Consider the following 23,333-nt stretch of genomic DNA (forward strand, 5'->3'; position numbering starts at 1 on the left):
CGCGTTCTTTAGTTCTTATGCCTAAACCTTAATTCTTACTGTTTAATTGTACTCAATTGTTGTTCTATGAAATCATTATACGTATTCACATGTTATACAGTCCACTCTTATTATTTACTCCACCTGCTGAGCTATCGTCGCAACAGTAATCCTAAGGCAAGAGCCTTACATTTTTTTTTTTATGCGGACAACATCACATACATTGTTCTGAACCCAAAGTAAGTTGCTAAAGCACTTGTGTTATGGAATTCAGATACAACGAAGGTACCACAAACACCCAGACCCGAGACAATGTACAAATGTGAATTTTTACATTGACCCGACCGGGGATCGAACCCGGGACCTCAGAGCTAGCGACACCTTGAAACCGGTGCGTACGCCACTCGACCACGGAGGTCGTCGAATTTGAAATACGTAATGAATTGGGTAACTCCCACAATGTATCCGTTATCCCAATGTATTCACTAATAACGTTTCATCTTTAATCAGAGAGGCCCGATTATCATACCTACCGTGTCGGCCGTGCCGTGCGCTTTTGTGTGAATATCTTATCTAATGACAAAAATTTTCTCAATTTCCTACTTGAGTTTATGTCGCTAATCAGTGATAACAATACTTGTAAATAAACTATTTATGTATCGGCCTTGGCTAGGTGATTGTCATGTTGCTCTCAGTGGATACTAGTTAAGTTAGAACCTTATAAAGACATCAGTTTTTACTCTTAGAATTTAAATGCCAAAAAGTCCTCTGAAGAAGTCAATGGCAAAAAAATAAACTTATGCATTCGTCTTGTCTCTCTTTCTGTTAGCCCGTCCGTATGACACATCGGTTTTTTTCCGAAACTATACTTAATAACAATGCTGTTGAAAGTTGGTAACTGGATGTATTCTGTGAACCGCATTCAGATTTTCCTACAAATATAGGAAAAAAAAAAACATTTTTTCTTGGGGATTCCCGATGGATAGGTAGATTTTAAAAAATTGATATATTGCCTAATAGTATGCACGACACATACTTCCAAAATGTGCGCTTCCTATAGCATCTACCTATTATGTTGCTTGCTGCTACGGAAGAACGGAACCCTCCAAGTGTGACTGCGACTCGCGCTTTTGTATCCATAAACGGCAAAAAAATATCAGGGCCCCAATTCCGTGATTTACTATGACCGACAAATTAATGGTAATTTTATTTAATTTGAAACTATTCGAATTCTCCTAAACGTTTTGCCAACACGATGCTTAAAATTTATCGGCCATTGTAAATAGTGGAAGGCTTGATTGTTCGATCGCAAAAAGAATAGGTAATACAAGTAATACGAGTTTTTGTACAATCTAATTAGTTGATGAAGCTAATTAGATTGTACAAAAACTAGTGACGTTCATTTTTTTTGTAAAGAGTAGGTTAATTTGTTGTATTATTCTTTCACATTAACCGATTGCTAATTAGGGGTCAAAGGGTCGATCATTAATAAAGATAACACCCATAAAACAACCATTTCGAAAATAACATCATTTATATTCATAACAAAATATACATTGCATTACTTAATTACATAACTATTCAACATTTTTACAAACATCTCTGTATTTACTATTCACATACATTTTTATAATGTAAATGTTTTGTCAAAATTATTATTATAAATTTAAATATAGTATAAACATCATTAAGGTTTAACCCTTTAGGTACCATTCCATAATAATTCTAATAGATCTAATAATATAAATATCATTGGACAAGTGCAGAGTAAAACAATATAAGAGATTATAACTTAATTTTTCAATACACCCTTCCCGTATATATATTTTTTTAATTTTGTTTTCACAACGTTGGTTTTAATAATTGGGCGCCTAACCAGGGTTCCAAAGTTAAAAGCGTCAGTAGTGCGACCTTTTTTATGCCTATTTAGGTCTTGTCAATTTCGTCAAGATGAGTGTCTATGTCAAAACAAACACACGGCCAAACTAATTTCCGTTCCTTATACATTATGATAAACATGTACTATTTGTTTTCATCACTCTTTCCACAAATATATAATATAAAAGATAATATTTGTTTCCTCTTCACGTTCAAAGAGCTTCACCAATTTTGATGAAATGTGGTATGGAGTTAGTCAGGAAAACTTGAAAGAAAAGGCAATGCGGCTATAACCGATCTCCTCGCGGGCGAAACCGCGGTGTAAAGCTAGTTATTATTATAAAGAAGGTTGTTCACACGTTATAGTTGTAGTAAACGTTTATAATAGACGTTTGTTTGAAAGTAACTGATGGTTATTGTTCCGCGGTGATCTGTTTGTAATACTCGACGTAACTGTCGCATTGTTCAGCTGAAACAAAAGAAATCCGGTTTGTGTGATATGAAAGGTTGTTGGAGGTGGTGACAATTTTCTTACTTAAAAAGATTGAATCACTTGGAGTTTCAGTAGGTGCTTATTTACGCGATGATATTGAAGATGGATATATTAATAAGAGGGGTCGTGTGTACGGCGACTAACATTTACACGCTATCGACATGAAATAATAATTTAAATACCTATATCAATGGCTTATCACGGACTTAATTCAAAAGTTCATTTATGTGTTCTCCATAACAGATAACTTGAAATGGTGTCGATAGCATATCAGTGGCACCATGATAATTTTAGTAATGACATGTTTTTTAAGAAACTGGTTAAAACCCAATATTTTATAAACTGTACAGAGCACTATCTATTGTATTAAAGTCAGGTCAAATAAATAAGTTATGATGAAATTTCGTATTCAAGTCTAGAAATGGATTGAAAAAAGGTAAAGAAATTGTGAATGTGTGGGTTTGAGATGATGTAGGTGTCTCACCCTTGAGGAAGTGCGGCGAGCCCCTGAGACGCTCGTTGCGCGCGCGCAGGGCGTGGTACAGGGCCACGAAGGCGGGCAGAGCGCCGCTGGCGCGCGCGGCGGCCAGCAGCTTGCGCGGCGGCAGCTGCGGCCAGGCGCCGGCCGCGCGCGCCGCGCCCGCCGCCGCCACGGGCTCGGCGCGGCTCAGCAGCACCTCCACCACGTCGTCGTGGCCGCGCAGGCGCCACAGCATGTCCAGCGCCAGCTGCGCCGCGCCCGCGTCCAGGTGGCCCAGCGACAGCAGCGCGCAGGCCAGCGGGCGCGCGTCGCCCAGCAGGCCGCGGCGCAGGGCGGCCCGCAGCCGGCCCGCCGCGCCGCGCGTCACCAGCGCGCGCACGGCCAGCTCGCCCGCCGCCTGCTGCACCACCAGCGCCTGCCGGCACAGCGACGCCACGTACGCCGTCACCACCTGCGCAAGCGACGCGGCACAGTGGACACCAATAAGGATTTGGCCGAATACCGAATAGTCGTCAGCGTCACAACTTCCTTACCACCCATAACTCAAAATTCAAAACAAATAAATGTCATTTAGGATTGTAATTTGACAATAAACTAGTACATAAAATAAAGAGCAATAGTACATGTCCTTCTCTCCTGATTTAGTATTCGGCTAAATAGTACTCATATTCGGCCGAATATCATCATTCCCCTGCCCTTATCCCAATTATTATTTGGGGTCGACGCAACAAGTCTTCTCGTTCCATACCTTTTTATCTGGCGTCATCTCACAAGAAACATTATTTGCAGCCATATCGACTTTCACACAATCCATCCATACTTAACACTTTCCTCACTATATTCTTCCGCATAACACGTAGCCACGTAGTTTATCTGTAACCAGTGCCACTTTCAAACTTTCCCTGGCATACTCATTTCTTACTACTATACTATTCGGCCGAAAATCGAATACCAAAGAGAGGCCCCATAGTAGCCGAATATTCGTGACATCTTTAGTATGAACCCAATTCAGATTCTAACAGCTGCCTACACTTACTGACAATTCCTAAAACAGTAGTTACAGAAATACCTACAAAAATTCATTTATTAACCGAGAAAAAAAATATACGTCAAATTAGACCTCTCCTTTAGTTTGTTATAGTACCGACACTACCGACCTGCACGAGATACTTGTCGTCGGCGTGTTGCTGCAGCACGTGGCCGCACATGTCGCTCTGCGAGATGAGCACGCGGAAGATGTGCGGCGGCCGCGCCAGCTCCGCCGCCTGCCCCGCCGTGTTGCGGGCCACTTCCAGGTCCGCCCACTTCCTACCGATACCGGCAAAACAAGTCAAAACCCTGCTAGATATGATTCGTGAATAAAACGTTACTAGCAATTACACAGAAATGGTAGCTGCTATTAACTTTTCAGTGGGCGTTTTGATATCTTTTCACAAGATTTTTTATAATTATCACAACATAGGTAATATTTTTATGACAATGAAAAATAAGCTAATCGTCCAACCAGACTTCAGAATTACTTACTACTTTACTTATTTTACCATAGCTGCATAGACAGCACTAAATATTGCGTAGAGTTCTATTCGCTCGTCTCTCCTGGTCCTGCCAACCTGACGGTCACCATTGGTGGCCCCTACATGTGTTACCTGTAAACCGAGTGTATTTCGTCGAAGACCTCAGACAGCTGCACCAGGTAGGTGCCCGCCTCCGTGACCAGCTGGTGCACGATCCTGTAGATCGTGTCCTTGCCGTCTGTACGTCGCAGCAGCACAGCTACTATTTTGGCTATCTCGTCTTTTGGTACCTGGATATAAATAAGAAAAAAGAAAACAAATTACAAGACAAATTAATTGTTTACATTGGACTTAGTAAACTGTCATCCGCTAGTGATGTTAGTTCCATTTTTCGCCGCCCGCGTGGATAAGTTTATAAAACGTTTTTGGATTCTTTTGTGGAAAATAATTATAATTAAACGAAATAGGATAGAATTGGAATGAAAAATACTAGTATCCACAATATCTGTCAGTCGATTAATCTTGATAAAAAGCTAGGAGTAAATATTACCGAGTGCGCCAATCCGCTGGGAATGAGCTTGACCCGCCACAGACAGCCGAGACGCGCGTCTATAATGTAGTCAGGTTGAAACACCACCCATGTGTCAGAATCTGCATGTATCGTCAAGGAAAATAAAATATATACTTATGCAATTTAAAATTCACAGAATAAATCTGTATAAAAACCGCGGTACTGAGAAATCGCTGAAAGTTGAAAGTCACTGAAAGTGTTGTTATCATTTTTAAACACAGCAGCTTTTAAATAGCTTGTAGGCATATCGTTTTTTTTTATGTGAAAGAAATCCTAGTACTCTAACGCACTAGCTAACTGTACCACGAGGCTGACACTTTGCCATTTTTGTATACAACCGTGGCTTGACCAGTTGTGGTCGTAAGATAGCTTTCATTAAGATTTCATGTAAAGGTTTCAATATACATAATAGTTTGGTTATTCAACCTAAGCTTATCAACATCCTACAAATCGTTCTTAAAGGATACACATAGGGCAGAGTTGTTCCCCGACGCGCGCGGGCTTCATGCTGACCCCGGGCACCACCGGGATGTGGATCATGATGTTGTTCTCCGGCTTCGAGTCCTCCATTATATCGAACAGCTGAGATGTTTGACTCGACTGTAATAGGATGCATGGAATAATGTCATGACGAGCGGCCTTTTTGGGTTCACACAAAACATATTTTAAACCAGGTTAGTTTACCTACGTAACAAGTAATTACGGTGTTGCCTTTAAAAATAGTGCTGGATGCAGGAGGTTTTTCTAAACCAAATTATTTAATAGAAAAATCCCATGTAATTATGTATTCTGCCATTTAACGATTCGCTATCATTTGTTGTAACGAAAACTCTTGAACAACCAGTGTTATGTTGTCCCGCAAACATTTGGTCAACGATTCAACAATAAGAAAGTAATACATTTTTATTCTCCAACATCACTTACCTGATGATGCACTACGATAAGATCGTCGACGACGTTGACAGCGAACCTGCCCACCAGGCCCGTCTTCAGCACGTGCGTGTAGTGGTAGCCGCTGGGGCCCGTGATCGGCATCAACCATACCTGGCAAACAAATAAGAGCTGAACATTCGTTTTACTTACGGTAAAGAAAGTATTCTAAGGTAGATTGGTGGTTAAAGTATTTTTCATGGTCTCAATATGCCTGATAATATGGGTTGAGGTTAATTTAATAATAAATATAAATGATTTTGATCTCAGTCTATTCTGTGTTAATGTAATATTTTTAAAAATTTTGGTAATCAACCAATCAAACCAGACATGTTCAGTTTCGCGACACTGAGGGTACCAGTAGTTTTAACAAGTACAAATTTATGTCTGAAGTTCTGTAACAACACTGCTTAACCTCGCGTTTTATTTTTAGTATATTTTTATAGCTGCTACAACATCATCTGTGAAAATGTCAACTCTCTAGCTATCAGGGTTTTGAGACAGCCTGTTGACATACAAATATACAGACAGCAGAGCCTTAATAAACAGGGTCTGTTTTTACCCTTTGGGTATGGAACCCTAAATCTGATTCCTAATTACCTCGGTGGGTCCGGGAGAGCTGACGGTGGCGGAGTGTCCGTGGCGGAACACGGCGCACCAGGTGGCCTCGCACAGCCGTAGGATGAACACGTCGCGCTCGACTACTGGCTTCGTCATGTCCACTGGAGAAAAGAAAAAAATATAAAAGATTTCTTTTTTGTAGGGCAATTTGTTAGCCAATTTTGCAGTATTATATAGTGCATGCAACTACATATACTATAGGATAGAAAACATGTCCACAGCTGCACAAAGACCTCCCAAAAAATGTAAATGTACTGCTGGGCAGAGGAAATAGTATACTAAATACAAAATGAAGGTGAATTTTGCTTTCCACATAATTTTACAGTGAGATTAAATTAGAGTTCTTGATTTGACTACTTTTACTTGTTCTTGACTCTAGATTGTATAGTGAGACTATTTTGACTTGTCACTGGATTAATAAAACAGCTAAGATTTACAAAAAAGAAATGTCAACTTAAAACTTACACTCCAACTTCTGCAGCTTAGTAATAGTAGAGTTGTTCAGTGAGAATGGCTGTAACAGCACTCCATTGTTGCCAGCGAGCAGCACTATGTTGCTCTGAGAGCACCAGGAGAACCAAGCACAGCTGGATCAGAAAGATATAATAATATACATATTTATGTAAGATGCATTCAGCTTTGTATCCTAGGAAGCAAGATGACTGACATTATTATTGCATATTTAGGTTTAGAACAATTATTGATGTACCATTTTGTATTGTGAAAATATTGATGTCAAACAAAACACTTTAAAATAATAAAAATTCAAGTTAAAGTATGTCCATATCTCTTGATCTTGAAGCTTATTTACCTAAAGTTGTGTTTTAAAGTACTAATTATACCTGAATGTAGTATTCTTCAAGCTCTTCAACTGTTTCTTTTCAGGCAGAACTTGTAGCAGCTCTATACCATGGTCTGTTATAAATGCTATTTCATTAACTCTCGGCCAAACAAAGCCTAATATCTTTGCATTCTTCCATTTACATGTATGAGAGTACTCTACATTAGTGGGCGTCAGATCGTTAAAGTTTACAAACTCTACGGTAGCATTCTGATTGTCATGATTTCTCTGTATGGCTAATATTTTTAGGTCTGGAGAAAACTTAATGGATATAATAGGCCCTCGGTCTTCCATTCGAAAGGAAGTAGATTTCGATTCTTCCATACCGTTCACCGTCACGCCTGTTACTCCCCCAGACCTTACTGTGAATACCTGGAAAGTATAAGCAATTGTTAAGTTCTGACTTATTTCGGGGTCAAATAACATTTTAAAGGAGCATAAAATGGAACAGGCACTTTCAAACTGAAGTTTTGTTACAAAACTAGATCCAAGGGTATAGGTTATTGTAAGTTAAAAGAAAGGATAGAAAAAAATCGTGCAAATTTACTTGTCCATTGCTGTCGTCAAAAAATACGTTTGTCACGGGACTATCAGCGTCGAAGCGTTTTGGCTGGTCAGATAGAGCTAGATAGTACTCATCACTGTCTTTAAGGCAAAATTTAGCCATATTTATAGCTACAATTCGTAATTACATTTAATATTGCAGAAATACTCCTTTTGTTATGACACTGTCAGATTCCTGACAGACGTAAATATTGACAATGAATGTCATTTTCTTCTGTCAGTGAGATAACTTTTTTTTTATCAGCTTTTCAGCTTGGATAGCGCAAATTTAGCATAAACAAATTAAGATAATGGACCTTTATTAAAAGAATATATTGTAAAAAGTTTATCTAATATATAAAATTCCCGTGTCACGATGTTAGTTACCGTACTCCTCCGAAATGGTTCGACCGATATTCATGAAATTTTGTATACATATTGGGTAGGTCTGAGAATAAAACATCTATTTTTCATACCCCTAAGTGATAAGGGTTGCTCACACTTAAAAAAATATTTTATTTTTTGGACGAAATTGTTTGTTTTTATTTTTTTATAATGTGTCATTAAAAATATATACAAATAGAAAAAAATATATTAGGCAAAACAACGTTTGCTGGGTCAGCTAGTTTTCTTAAAATAAAGATATACCTCGATCAAAGATGACATCTTGCGAATATTAGTTGCAAAATCTTTTTGGTTGTACTATGATTTGGTAACCATAGCAACAGGATTAGTAATCATAAATTCAAAACAAACAGTGCTGTTTTGGCACATAGTAGGTAATCAGTGCCTCAATATTGTTTCCTTTTTTCATCATGAATGAAAATATAGAGTTGAACACTTTACCTACTGATAATTCCATAGAAAACGATATCCAGGAGTATCATGAAATAAAACAAGACACAACACTTGATGATATCGAGACTTCCTTCTCCTCAAAGCAATCTTTAAGACCCATTAATGAAAATGACTTTTTTACAAACTTCGACGTAAAAACTGAGCCTAAAAAGCATTTGAGAAAGAAAAAGGGTAAGAAGAAGGAAAAATCTTCAAATTTAATGGACATTATAAGTTCAGAGATCGCTGCTAGTGTAGCTCCTGTTACAGAAAATATAGTAACTTTTATGGCTGGCACAAAAGCACAACATAATAATTATTTGCGAAACATACCAGTGTCAAGAATACGCAACCAATACAGGCAATTTAACGATGCTGAGAATGGGTAAGTATTAACTAATCCCGTGAAATTTGTTTCTTACCACAGACACAGAATATACTGCTACAGTACCGGCCGGGCCCGTGGCTGGGTATTGTAAGGGAAAATACTCTGCTCTACCTACAAAATAATTTCTAGGTAGTGAAGAGTTGTACCTACCCACACCAACCACATTACCAACAACTTATTCGTGCAGCTATCAACTGCTTAACTATCATAAAAAAATGAGCTGTCAGAATTTCTGTTTTTTCAACTACTTTCGTTCCAAACTACAACAATTTTTTGTTATATTGTCCGTTAACTTTCAGATGGAGATATAAGCCTATTGACATAAGTCCCATATTCCCTCGAATTCTTGAAAACGCTGTTACGGAAGACTGTTTTATTCCCGTCGAATACGTCGATCCCTGTACGATTGATGACATCGTTTCGAAAAACAGCGATCCTGATGCAGATGTGCCTACAAAGTTCTTAGATATTTCAATTAATAATATTACTTTTAAGCATCACCACCTTTTCTCATTAGAAAGGTTACTTTGCATAAAAGTAATTGAAAATTACAACGAATACGAAAATACTCTTAGACTCATTAAAGACATAGAAAAAGATATCAAAGTTAATAGAGAAACCATCAATAATCTTAAGAAAGATTTAATTAAAGTTAGTCCTAGTAAGAAGGACGATATAAGATTTGATAAAACCGTGAGAAAATACACTTTAAAATTACTTCAACTGAAAGAAAAGTTTGAAGATTTAATGAAGATAAAAAAGGAATCTTCCCATAAGATAAAATCACTTTGGTCGGATGTCGAAACGGTCAGGGAGAAAAAAGGATTTATTGAAACGCCATTCACTTTAAAAACTACCAAAACTGTTTTAGATGAAACTGAAACCCAGAAAAAATGGAATGAAATATTCAATACGGAATACACAGATAAACTGGATAAAATAGAATATGATTACGTTACAGATTACTTACAATACAAAGAAGCAAAGAGCGGACAAAAATCAAATACCAATAAAAAGCTTTTAAAACCTAAACTGCACATTGACGAAAAAGAAATAAAAAATGAAGTCGTCGCTTTAGTAAACAATGTTATAGCAAAGGATCAGATAGACATATATTTGAAGAAGGATGAAAGCATTTTGACTGACAAGAAAGGAGGGGCACGTTTTCGAAAGCATGATTACAATTTTTTGATTTATGTAGATGACGTTTTTGTTTGTGAATCTGAGCATTATTCAAGCAATGAGATGTTCAGTGTTGAATTTACTGAAAATTTTTCAGTACAAATTTTACCCAACAACAAGAGTATAAAAATTGTTTTACTAGAAAATGATAAAAGTGTATCTAATTTAATAATTAAATTATCTGAAGTAAAGAAACCAGATGCTAGTGCTGAATTCGTAGCTAAAAATCTAGTTTACGATGAAATTATTGAACCGAATGCTAAGTATGTTGGCAGTGGTTTCACCATCAAAGAAATAGCCCAGTTAAATAAAGTAAGACTTAAAAGTAACAATATCTTTAGAGAAAAGCTATACACTTACTGCCAAATTAAAATGAAAATTGGTTGGAATGATAAACTTGAACAAAATCAATCTGAAGCTGTTAAATCGTCAATGGAAATAGGTAGAAAAATTAAAAGACTTTTACATGGCACTGAAAAACCACAACTAGAAGTATTAATCGACGTTATTAGTAAGGTGTATGAGAAAGACATAACGGAAGACGAAAACATGATTGAAACATTACGAAAGCTGACCAAAATTTCAGTTACAGATGATGATCATTTTCCATTGGATGAGGCCGACCCAGATATCATAAGACTGAAATTACTTCATCTGAGGAATATCGGTGGATTTACTAGCATCGAAAAGAAACTTGTGCCTCAACATGCGAGTCAAATATCAACTGAACAATTAAATTGCCTGCAAAAAACACATGAAAAAGAATTCGATATGGACTATCTGAATGACAAAGAAATGGAAATGGACCCAATTGAGTTGCAGAGGTTTATTGGTGCCAAGTATGTGCAGAAACTGAACAAGAATATGTTAAGGAATCTAAACGAACATTTGCTACAGAAGACTCATAAAGACGTAGTTAGAGAACATAACTTTAGTTTCAGGTTTGTAATCTAGGTATCTCATAATTTATTATCTTTTTGGAAACTGCAATATTGACAATTGTGGTGTTTTTTTTATTACAGAAGTCTATTTTCCAATCAGTCCAATACTGGGACTTTGGCAACGGCATCAAATTCTACCAAACAGCAGATACTCAAGGACTCCTTGAGGAAAGAGCAAGAGATCCACGTGACGGTACTCAGAGCATTCAACTTATTGGATAGGACATCTACTATCCTGGAGGAAGCCACTGACGATGATGAAAAGATTGCAGGTAAAAAGTAAATCCACCATTCTAAGATCAGTGATATCGTTACTCACGAGTTGGAAACTTAAACAGGCACACCCAACCTTAACCGAGCTCGATCGTTTTTTTAACGTCCTGGAAATTTTGAAAAGGTTCCAGAGTTTTTGAGTTCCTTTTTAATTTTTTTATCTACTTTTTGGATTTTCAGGCTTTAAAGTGCGTCCTCTGAGACCTTTCGTTCGGGTCAATTATAGAGGAGCTTCAGCCCAAACTGTAACAACCATCGGCTGCCATCCCACGTGGAGTCACACCCTGAAACTTAACACGAAGTTAGTATCCTTCAAAGTCAAAATAACATTACAACGTAATTAACCTAGTGGAAATAATAAGTCTTGCTAGATTAGGCGGATTTTTCTGGAATATTATCATTATTTTAGGTATTTTTTTATCCTAGGGCCCTGCCACTTCTAAAACTATTATTACCACTTACAACCTGTTGCAGTTTTAAAGGAAGGATGACGCGCTTTAAAGTGGCGTCTAGCTATAACTGCAACATTATTGCCCGGAGGACAAAAGTTTACGTAGGATAAACTTTTGTATTGCGAAGTATTGAACAAGCTACTTCCACAAAACATACTTTAGTATTCTTATGCAGATTGGAGCCCCTCTCGTCGATCTACATCAACATCTTCGACGAGGCCAAGTCGAACATAATAGAAGGGTTTTCTGAAGAGGACCAGTCTAACAAGACGGTGCACTATCGTTACTACAACAAGTGGCTCGGGACTGTGCATGTACCCTTGTATGCCGTACTCACATTGGGCACTGTAAGTTTATGGTATCTTTAAGAAAAATGTCCGTACCAAAAAATGTCTAAAGGACTAATGATAAAAAATCTTGCAACTTATCTCATCTGTTTTGAGCCCCTATTTTTTTCTGAATAAACGTAATGCTAAATAATTTTGACCTCAGTTGAACCAGCAGATGATCTCAGATCAAATAAAGAAGGCGTGTGACATTGCGTAGGTCGAAGCTATCTTACTTTTCGCATGGAGACTGTGACTCATGTACCGACACGCCAGTCTAATTGAGAGTAAGGACCCGCCAACCTTCTCTGTGACGACTGTCGCGAAGGCGTGTCGTCGTGACGCAGGTTAACATGTATCGTAGGGTAAAGTACCTTTAGTCGTACCAGCGCTTAAGTCGTACCACGTCGATATCTGCGCACCCGTCATGAAAAGGTGGCATCTAGCAGTGCAATATGGTTCTACTCAGTACCACGGGTAAACAGCAACACGCGGCGGGTTGCCGGAATTCGCGATCAAAAAATAATGAAAAAGTAAGTTTTTTGCACAGTTTTCACTAATTTTTTTACGTCATTCATAAGCAATTTCACAAAACATTGTGTTGAAACGAATATTTTTTTGATTCATGTCTGTTTTTATAGTGTTTTCTGGTTGATATGAGCTAGGTTAAATGGTAAACGGTTTCTAGGTTATGTTTTTAATTTTAGTTTTAAACTTTGTACACCCCGCTGCCTAACTCGTACCTGCATAAACTTCTTAATTCGTACCGGTACGACTTAGGTGTTACAGAGATATTTTTTGCTAATTTATTTTTTTTCCTTTAGGTGATCAATATGGCAAAGAAAATTTTTAACTCTTGGAAGCAAGATGACATAGATGAACACAAAAAGAAACACAATTCACAAATAAAAAAAGAAAGATAGACAGAAAATCTAACAAAGATAAGAAACTAGATGCTAAAGAAAATTGGTTGTGCAAACTAACAAAACTAAACAAGATCGCAAAGAAAATATGACCCTATGTATTAAATGCAAAGGATGGGTACATGATTTATGTGCAGATCTCGAAATTAAAACTAAAAATTACATTTGTGATATATGCATTTAAAAAATGATAGTTTTATTTCCCAAAGGTACTCATTATTACGAAACTACTACTAACGTTTTTTTATTGTTATATTTATAAGTAACACTGAAACTGGTCTCGTAGCATATAAGTCTACGCAGTTTTTTAATTGTCCTTAGAATTCCAGTTGGAAATATATATGTTTACTCTAAGTACGACTTAGGCCATGGGTGGTACGATTAAGGCAACCGGTTGCCTAAGTCGTACCGAAGGAAGGTTTTTGTAAAACCTATAAAAAACATTTTATTGAAAGTTTTTTATATGTCTTATTAGGCTTTGTTGATTCGTTAATAAATGAAGTATTTATATATGCAAAGATTTTTCTTTTATTTATATTACAATAGAAATTATAGCTATTTTCCTTGAACTGGTACGACTAAGGCGACCTTACCCTACATAATCTCATTTATCACTATCTATTCTTAGCAAATGGAGCTCTATTGAGGTTGAATTATCATTTTTCGAGCTATTCGATGAATTTCCTGATTAATGCAAAATAACGACACCTGGTATCGGTTAAGTTTTTATCTTTCTAGCTAATTAGTAGATATTGATATTGAATCTTAGTGCAACGATCGACTTATACAGATACGCGGTACGTTCAAGATCACGACACCGCCGCTTCTATTTGGCTACGAAGCTCTGCACACGAAAGAGTCTACATCACTAATCCCGGAAATAACCCAGTTAATGAGGAAGGACACCGCATTTATCACACTGGAAGTGACCACCAGCCTCTCACAACTGGGAGGGATACACGCCTACAGTCAACCGCTACCTAATTCCATAGAAGACGATTATTTGATCAAACATTTGAACAATTTCGTAACTGAATACACTAATGAGTTTCCCATGAGGAATATTTCGTTGACTTTTATAGATAGCGTGGGTAGGAACAAATGCGTCACGCAATTTTTGCAGCCAATTCCTTTACCCGAAAAAGACTTTATTCCGAAGAATCAGAGATGCGAGTCTGCAGTTTCGAAGTCCTCTGGGGTCTCTAAGAGTTCTTCCTCCAGTGGTCGGAGGAGAGATGTAGATGGAGACAGAGTGAGTCAAGAGGAGAGAGAGTCTATCTACAGTGTTCGTGATCCGGACGGATTGTCGAGGATGATGAATGCTTGTATGCGATACGTGTCCTTGATTCCAAGTTACGAAGTGACGGAATCTCACAGTGTTGTACTCCAGGGACTTGTAAGTAATCACTACATGAACATGTCAGCTCAAATTACATTAGAAAGATTGCGATCCTTCAAAATTGCGATGAAGATGCAAACTTACATTAAATTATTTTACAGGAACTTCTTAAAGTCCTACACGGCTCGCCTTTAGACCACACTATCCTTTTAGCCAGTTACTTCATATATCTCGGCATTAAATGCTGGGTCGTCATCGGGCTGGGTATACCGCGGGGCCACAGTAGCTACGTCCTAATAAAACACGACCTGACTACTCGAAGGATTGTGCTAGACAATGATCAGCTGTTCAGAAGGTCAGGGTTCCTGAACAAGAGTGATGGGTTCACGTGGTATGTGTGTGATGCGAGCAGCGGGGAGAAACACGAGCTGAGGGATGTCGGATGCCCTTTGAAGACTGTTGATTATGTGTTTGATAACGAAAACGTAAGTATAAAATGTATCCAATAAATTAAGTGTTTTAACAATTGACTTGATTCTTGCTTGATCTTTGATTATGGCTTCTTGTAAAAATTCAAGAATTCAAAAATATCTCAGGTATGATATGATTTAAAATATTTTTTCTCGTTAACGGACCGTCGTTTGGTCACCAAGTTACTGGTTCGTTTTTCAGCTAACTAATACTTACTATCTCTGCCCCGTCAGGTATTATAAACAACCTAGCTGTTTCAGATCTGGGTGAACATGCAGGCTTCACAGGACTGTGAGAGTATGTCGTTTGATTTTACGAGATCGTCTGATTGGCAACCAGTAAGTATAATCTTGTAAATTGCTAATAGTACCTTTATATGTATAAAAAAACTAGAATTTCCGTTTCAGGTGTTTGACAAAACTGTATTCGTTATGAAACAGCCAGTGGTTACAGACAACGACCTCTACTCACCACCACCCAGTGTGGACGCCTTGAGGATAGCTCTTGATACGAAGATCAAAGCAAAGGTGCAGAAATGGAGGCCGCATATGAAAACTATATGGAACAGGTGAGTGGATTATGAAGGAGAGATGAATTTAAATATTCCATGCGGGGATCGAACCCGCGTTGTCCAACGTACAACGAACCCGTTGTACGTTGGACAACTATTTTTATATAATAATATCGCAATGCTTTCCTTATTGTTGTATTACTGTGTAGGTACTGCAGCACGTTGCTTCGGGAAATGTTGCCGCAGTGGGAGTGTTGGACGTTCAATCCAACCGGGCCTAAGCCGGGATTCAGTCAAAAACTGAAACACCTAATGGTCACTTTCAAGGTATGCTAAAGCTTAGATGTGTATCAATTACTTACATTACTAAACTATGAATAAAATTGTTGGTCATAGTAGCAATCCTTTTACGCGGGCGGCGAGATATTTACTGCGCTTGCAGCAATCGGGTCATTAAAACATAAATAAGCTATAAAAATATTTTTTGTAAAATACTGGGAAATATTTTTATGACGTAGGTGAAATTTATTAATAATCTTGGTAATAATATTTGTGTGGTTTCTTGGATTTTATCTCGAAGCTTGATTCCGTTTCATAAAACAAAACAACAAAAATATTATTCAAGTACTTATTCTGTTCTAACAATTGCGCTTCAATTTACTAATTTTTTTGCACACTTGTAGCGTAGTCATAGTAGCGAAAAATACCGGTTCAGTGACGAGTGCACTATATTTACAGATATTTGGCTTCCCACTAAACATGGCGTATGTAAACACGAAGTCAGTGATAGCCGCCGTCAAGTCGACAGGCCTGCACGTGACCGATGACCCTAATGTGGAGTTCGCGCTCGCCGTCGAAGTGTGCGCCTACCCTAACAATGTTCTAAGTGTCTGGGTGTTTCTCGCGAGCATCACGAGGATATAAATAAGTGGAATATTAAATAAACTAATGTACACACTATGTGATTTGCATCAACCTTGATAACATACGCCGTGCATGTTTGTGTCAATCTGATGACGTATCTCAGCGTCCGAATGTTTAATTCGGATCCCAGAATACGTCAATTCGTAATTGCGAAGCATTCTAGCTGCCGCTCCGCAAGGTAAACATTTGGGTAACACCGTCCAACCAAACAAAAACTTTACAGAAGAGCAATATAAAATTTTATTTTAAAACTCATTTTATCAGGACTATAAAAAAACCAGATTAAATTAAATAAAAAATAGAGCTTGTATGTCTTTTCGTTTTAATGCTAACAAAATAAAATTAACATTTATTCCATCGTAGTATAAAAATATACGTAAAAATAGAAAAAAGGAGATGTTATACGTGTTGTGGCGTCGGCGTCGTATTGAAGCCCAACGCGACGGAGAGTGCGCGCGCGCCGACGCGGCTCGATTCAGTTCCGGGCTGGGGGACGGCGGCGCGCGGGCCTAGCTGCCGGGGTCGTCGGGTTTGTTCTGTTTGGAGCGCCGCAGCTGCTGGATGTAGTGGCGCTGGATGGGCTTGTGCAGCGCCAGCTGCGCCAGCGCGTCGTCGATCGAGAACCACTGCCGCTTGCGGCCCATCAGCCGCGAGTCCTCCCACTCCGCCAGCTCCTGGGTCACCGTCATCACGTACACTTCTGTCCGGTGTTTGTGTTCCCGATTCTGGAAAAACAACACAACACATGTTCGTCATTTATTGAGTCACAATAATATAATAACAACTTACTGCTAATTTTGTATATGAGTGATTCCGTACATAAAAAAAGTCAAACAACAACTGTTGGATACTACACAAACAACATATGATACAGGCGTCCCTGACAATATTTGACCAAGACCAAGTCAAGTAACTTGACACACAGATAGCTTTGCACAGCGATTGTGGGGTATCAAGTGACGTCAGCCGAGCGCTTATTCATTTTTCTACGTCGCAACGAAACCTGTTCAGAGCCTACGCATACAATACAGTAGCACAAACGAACAGAATGTAGTTCATAAACAATAGCAACGTGTGACGTAAATATACCAATCAAGCAATCTTAAAATCAATTAACATTACAATAAATTAATTGCTTGCGTAACAGCTGACGATCGTTTAACGTGTGATAAGTAAGTCAGGAGTTCATTTGTCATAATGCGTATGTATGCAGTATGCAGATAATTATAATCTTTATCCTAACATAAAAAAAAAATGTGTTTAGCGGTAATTGGGTTTATTGGACGTGGTTTTGGTTTAGTAATCGTAATACAACATAAACAGGTGTACGTCATTGTTAGCAATATATACCAATATTTATTGGTTAATGCAATGCATACCATTGCAAAAAACTTGCAGAATTGGATGCTTCGTTAACTTTAGTACTAGACATTATAATTACTTTTAATAAATAATCGCCTTTTTTTTCAAAAGTGAAACATTTCAAATACCTTTGGCCCAGTGAATGAACTAATGAATAAACTAGCAAGAAACGATTTGCAATGAGAATTGAAATTGAAACGTAGATACCTCGATACAAACAAAATAGGAAAACTGTACTGTATATGCAATATTATGAAATATATCTAAATATTATACGCCATACCATGTCGCTTGTTCTAGATGGCTATCAAATAAATTAAAATTTTCTATACAATACATCAATACCAGCTGAGTAGCCATGAAACAAAATAAATATACAAAACCAACTTGCTTCTCTTTCCTAAGGAAATATTCATTTAAAACAAAACTCGGTCTATGTATCGGAAAAAATCTACTTCTACCCTCGCTACAAACAAATGGTCGAAATTATAGAGAATTAAGTCTCGATTCAGATGTGTGTCAGGTGATAACAGAAATTAAATAGATCGAGAATATACGAGACATCGAAGGTGAAATAACGGTCGAACGATAAACTAAGTGTTATCTCACGCAAATTCATACATTAGTTAGACAAACGCCACTCGCAAAGCTTGGACTTTGTTGCGAATCTCTCAGATGCGTAACACGTCAGATATAATTAAAAACTTTACAATTCGTGTGTTCTATTTACCGAAGAAAACAACGCATCGTTTGCACAGTTAATCATTTGTGGGTATTCGCTGAAATATGCGAAATAATTTCTTAGTCATGAGATCTACTGGTAGGCAATGATAACTGATATGTAATTGTGCATTCCTGTTTGTTTATCACAAAAGAATTAAAAGTAGCAGAACAGTCGACAAATTGTGCAGTCAAATTGTACACCAATTTCTAATTGATGTCAACAGCCAATTGATATTTTGTCGTTTTCATGACGATATTATTTACGGTTATCATAGAAATGATATTGAATTAATTGCTATTAATCAAAAATCAGATGACAACGGTATTTTATAATCTAGCCGCATTTAGCGAATGCGTGTCGGCTAGTAGATATACCCGTTTTCCTAGGACGTTGCTCAACATGACGCAATCAGTCATTCTTCCCTATTTATTAACCCCTAAAGCAAAAAGATAAGATTGTCTGATTATAAGATGCCCTATTATAAGATTGTCTGTCAAAATTGGTGATTGGAAAATGTAAATCTGATAAGTGGTTTCTTAGGTTTACGCGAATGTTAGACATTGAAATGAAATTACTTTTACGGATTTTATCGCGGTTTAATATTTGTTTCATTTCAATGTAAATCTGATTGTTAACAGGGAATGTCAATTACATCTCATACCTTACAATTCCTACGATTTTATGTTCATTACCCCAAAGAACTGAAGAAATATATGGCACGCATTCCATACATTTCCTCTGTACTATTTGATCGATAGGTCTCGGCAAGACAAAATCAACTAACCGCCTACTACCTAATCTAATCTTGATTCGTAGCGAAAGTGTAAACAAAAGAAAAACTACAATCGGTCAATACTGAATTAGATTGTCCTTATTTCTTATTTCGGTGTGACTCAGATACAAGCCTTGAAACACTTCCAGACAGATTAGAGAGGGATATAAACTAAATACGGAATGATTATGGCACAGGCATTATTGTTTTTTGTTTGACTGCACCATTGGTGGCCATTTATTTTTGAATGAGTATACGTGATTCTATAAATGTTAGTTAGGTCTTTGAAAACTAAAACTTTTTTCAGTTCTAGAAAAAGTATAATCAGTCATTCATAGAAGATGTAGTAGAAGTAGGTACATCATTTGTTTTCCTAAGAGAAAAGCAATGCAGACTGTCACAATAACTATGTTTATCGAAAACTAAAAGCTTCGATACCAGTGGGTTAGGATACATATTTTTGTTTATTTTGAAGACTTATTTTTCTGTGAACGTGCCGGAAGCGAGCTTGTCTTCTGTCGATGCATTACTATGCCATCTTCTACTCCTTTGACAATGATATCCTGCACATGTTGTTCACACTCTACTCATTCCCCGGGAATTCAACAGTGCAAACTAAAAGCACTGAGTCACAGTTCTAAACACGAGTTTCCTTCATTATTCAGCATAATAACAATATAACGTTTCCTTATAAAACACACAGATGGCTTCGTAACACTTTGTAATGTCGGCAAAACTAATTTAGATACGGTAAACAAGTTATTGTTTACTTTCTGTTCCAAGTTGATTGCTTCGAATTATACCAATATTATGACTTAGTTATGAACTGTTTTAATCAGAGGAAGGTGTATGTACGTTTGGATTATTGTTTTTTTCATAAATAATTTTAGTATTTTATTTTGTTGACTAATATACCTAAAAACTTCTGCTTCTGATTGACCATAATTTGCAGCTTTTCTAACGTTTTTGTTACCAGTAATTAATTAATTTATATTGAATTGCATTTTATCAGAAATATCGGAACAACCTACCTTGTGATTAATTTACAATTTAAAATCGACTAGTTCGGAACATGGGTCTTTCGATAAATTTGACACACATAGATAATCTTCTGTAGCCTCATTCATATTTATAAGCTTTTTTATAAGGCAAGCTTAGAACGAAGGGCGATTAATACGCTAAAATCAAACAAAAAGCGTCGAGGATATTTTTTTATCATGATATATAAGACATTTGTAGTTGTCCTATTATTTTGATCGATCAACGCGTAGCTCTAAACTCATTAATTAGAATTATCAGTGACGTGGGCGCTCCTATCTTGGGGTTATTATAATCTTAGAGGATTATATTTAGTTCTCATAGTTTTAAAATTCCAAAGTATCAAGTACAAATAACCATTATATTTATTTAACTTAAAGTTATGCTTTTATTAAAAAGTTCCCAAGTTATTGTTAGAAACCACTGGCAATTCATGATAAAGCTAAACGTCTTGAGGAAAGACGAAATATTAAACCCAGGTGTCAACCAACCTATACAGACAAAATAATAATTTTAAAAACTTTTTATTTACGGGAAAGGTATGCGGGAGAAATCTTTACGAAAATAATGACTCTCTGGCTTAGTATGTTAAAATATTAGTGTTTTTTTTGTGTGCCAAACTAACATTGTTTGGATATAATATATTTGTTTGGCTCATTTCCTAATGGCTTATTGTGTAATATTTCGTGTTTATCCACAGAATGATTGCATAGTATGAATTAGTATAAAAAGTTACCTACTTTTTATATGAATTTTCAATTTATTATCAATTCAATTGAAAATATTTAGTTTAGTTTTTGGGAATTGAGATCTTTCAAATTTTTCTATGACAATACGTAAAATACCTACATATTTAAAATTTCAACTATGGAATTTAAGTTTCAAATCTGAGACATTTACTAACTTTTAATTATATGCACTAGCAACTCAGTATCATTAGTGTGGTAACCTGAGGATTAACAACTACACCTTAAAGTAATAATATTACTTTAAGATGTAGCGGTAGGGCCCAGTGCCACTCGGCCATCATTGCATTAACATATAAATTGCTATACACTTGTTTACTATATCTGTATAGTAAAAAAGAATCATTCTTGAGTTTACAGGAAATTTTGATATCAACTATAAATAAATGAAGACAAATTAATTAAACTGTCTTCAATTTCATAAAGTATTATAAAATGCACCTCATTTCTATTTAACATAATAAATACTAACCATTAAAATAACAGTTATCAAGAGGGTGCATAGCAAATTATAGGATATAGTATATTATTATTACAAATATATGCATAATTATTATAAATGGAAATACTAACAGAGATATCTAATTTGTTTGTGCATATTACTGTCGGCCAATTAATTCTTCAATGAAATTATAATAATTATGACTTCACTGAACAATTAATTGGCTGCTGAAAATTTAATTATAAACAGTTGTGTGGCTGATTGAAAATATATTCAATTAAAGTAATAGACATCCTTACCTAGATTATTATCTTAATAAAATAAGAAGTTGTAGGGATTTTGGAACTTTCAAGAGGATGATAAATTACTAAAAGATGTAACGGTTAACACACACAAATTTATCAGGATTTCTTGACTTGTTATGGACCCAATTAGAGTCCTTAATGTATGCTGTTGTGGTGGAGGGGTCACAAAGTAGTCATGCAAGCTTGGTAAATATGAGTGAGTAAATTGTTGTATACTTATTTCTCTTAATGACAAACATATCTGAGAAAGAAAGTTATGGTCTAAAAATCCAATAATTTGTTATATATATTATTATAAAAAATGCAGCGACTGTATGTTATTAGTCACACTAGCTAATTTATACCTGGGAGATCTCAATCTGGTCAGGTTTTGTTCCATTATTGATACTATGTAACATAAACAGATCATGTTATTACCATATGTTTCACAACTATTACAAAATTTACTAGATATTGATTTTAACTGTTAATTATATGTAGTTACTTGCAGAATTTTAGCTTTTTATTGTATTGTGTTATCAAAATAAGTGTATGTGAAGGCAGTTGTGCACGTAAATAGTAATGTTTACATGTGAGCTCGAGTTCAGTTGGTCTCACCTCGAACACGCCGAGACACCTGCCCAGCTTGCCGATGACGCCGGCCTCCTCCAGCACCTCGCGCATCGCGGTCACCGAGGGCTCCTCCTCCGGCTCGACGCCGCCGCCGGGCACTATCCAGTTGTCGGGTCGTCGCGACGATGTCACCAGGAGCACCTACACAACACAATCACACTTACTTGGCCGCCTCTCCACATCACAAACAACACTCCAGCGGCAGAAATACAATGCTAACCTCTGTTTCGGCGTCAGAACGAACGCAGATACACGCCGCGCGACGTCTAAATCCCTCGTCGTCGTAAATCCGAATCGAATTAGGTTTCTCCTTAACCATTTTTTCATTAAACACGTAAACACGAACTAAACAGACGATCACAAACGAAAAGCTGACATCAAATATAAAGAAAAACTATCAACCGAACGTAATTTTTTAATGATCAACAAACGCCATAACCGAAGTATCCTATGTTGAACGTATCCATTTTCTACTAATAAAGTTACACAACGTACATGTAAAATGAAACTATAATAACAATAACGCTACAATTAGAGCAATATTTCAGCTATAACTAGCTTTTGATCGCGTATTTCAAGCCCATGTTGTATGGTGCCTGACGTATTATTTCTTTGCGAAAATCGAAATAGGTTTTGGAAAGCAATAGGGAGTCTATCAGCTGACAGCCGGAAATCGGAAACTGTATTGCCGTGTAATTTGATTTTATGTCCCAAATGTTGCTACTTGTAATTCCGTTTTTTGTCATTGCTGCTCTCAAGGTCAGTTTGAGATAAGCGAAAAGCTGTCTTTTTGAATGAGATGAACTTAAAAGTAGAAAAATAATATTTTTTTGTATAAATTTTATACCTCAAATTAAAGGTGTCCGAATTTTTGCAGTGTTGCATAGTTCAATGGTTTTTAATAAAACCTTTTT

General features: G+C 36.8%; 3 protein-coding genes across 3 annotated transcripts; 1 reads left to right on the forward strand and 2 right to left on the reverse strand.

Moving 5' to 3' along the window:
- Positions 1-1,494: 1,494 nt before the first annotated feature.
- LOC113497857 (regulator of MON1-CCZ1 complex) lies at positions 1,495-8,081 on the reverse strand. Its single transcript, XM_026877609.1, has 11 exons — positions 7,856-8,081; positions 7,310-7,680; positions 6,933-7,054; positions 6,447-6,568; positions 5,841-5,960; positions 5,384-5,516; positions 4,896-4,996; positions 4,478-4,635; positions 3,989-4,139; positions 2,835-3,282; positions 1,495-2,326 (listed from the first exon to the last, which is right to left on the reverse strand). The coding sequence occupies exons 1-11, from the start codon at positions 7,973-7,975 to the stop codon at positions 2,271-2,273; spliced, it is 1,902 nt and encodes a 633-aa protein (XP_026733410.1). The 5' UTR covers positions 7,976-8,081; the 3' UTR covers positions 1,495-2,270.
- Positions 8,082-8,490: 409 nt separating this feature from the next.
- On the forward strand, positions 8,491-16,452 carry LOC113497992 (coiled-coil and C2 domain-containing protein 2A). Its single transcript, XM_026877850.1, has 11 exons — positions 8,491-9,073; positions 9,376-11,199; positions 11,281-11,471; positions 11,653-11,773; positions 12,100-12,271; positions 13,964-14,569; positions 14,674-14,997; positions 15,244-15,321; positions 15,391-15,551; positions 15,704-15,821; positions 16,233-16,452. Exons 1-11 carry the CDS (start codon positions 8,667-8,669, stop codon positions 16,416-16,418), a joined length of 4,188 nt encoding a protein of 1,395 aa, XP_026733651.1. The 5' UTR covers positions 8,491-8,666; the 3' UTR covers positions 16,419-16,452.
- Positions 16,453-16,717: 265 nt separating this feature from the next.
- On the reverse strand, positions 16,718-23,092 carry LOC113497993 (diphosphoinositol polyphosphate phosphohydrolase 2). The gene is made up of 3 exons (XM_026877851.1): positions 22,640-23,092; positions 22,405-22,560; positions 16,718-17,143 (listed from the first exon to the last, which is right to left on the reverse strand). Exons 1-3 carry the CDS (start codon positions 22,736-22,738, stop codon positions 16,928-16,930), a joined length of 471 nt encoding a protein of 156 aa, XP_026733652.1. The 5' UTR covers positions 22,739-23,092; the 3' UTR covers positions 16,718-16,927.
- Positions 23,093-23,333: the final 241 nt, after the last annotated feature.

This window comes from Trichoplusia ni, chromosome 10 (genome assembly GCF_003590095.1).
Source record: "Trichoplusia ni isolate ovarian cell line Hi5 chromosome 10, tn1, whole genome shotgun sequence".
Taxonomy (NCBI): domain Eukaryota; kingdom Metazoa; phylum Arthropoda; class Insecta; order Lepidoptera; family Noctuidae; genus Trichoplusia; species Trichoplusia ni.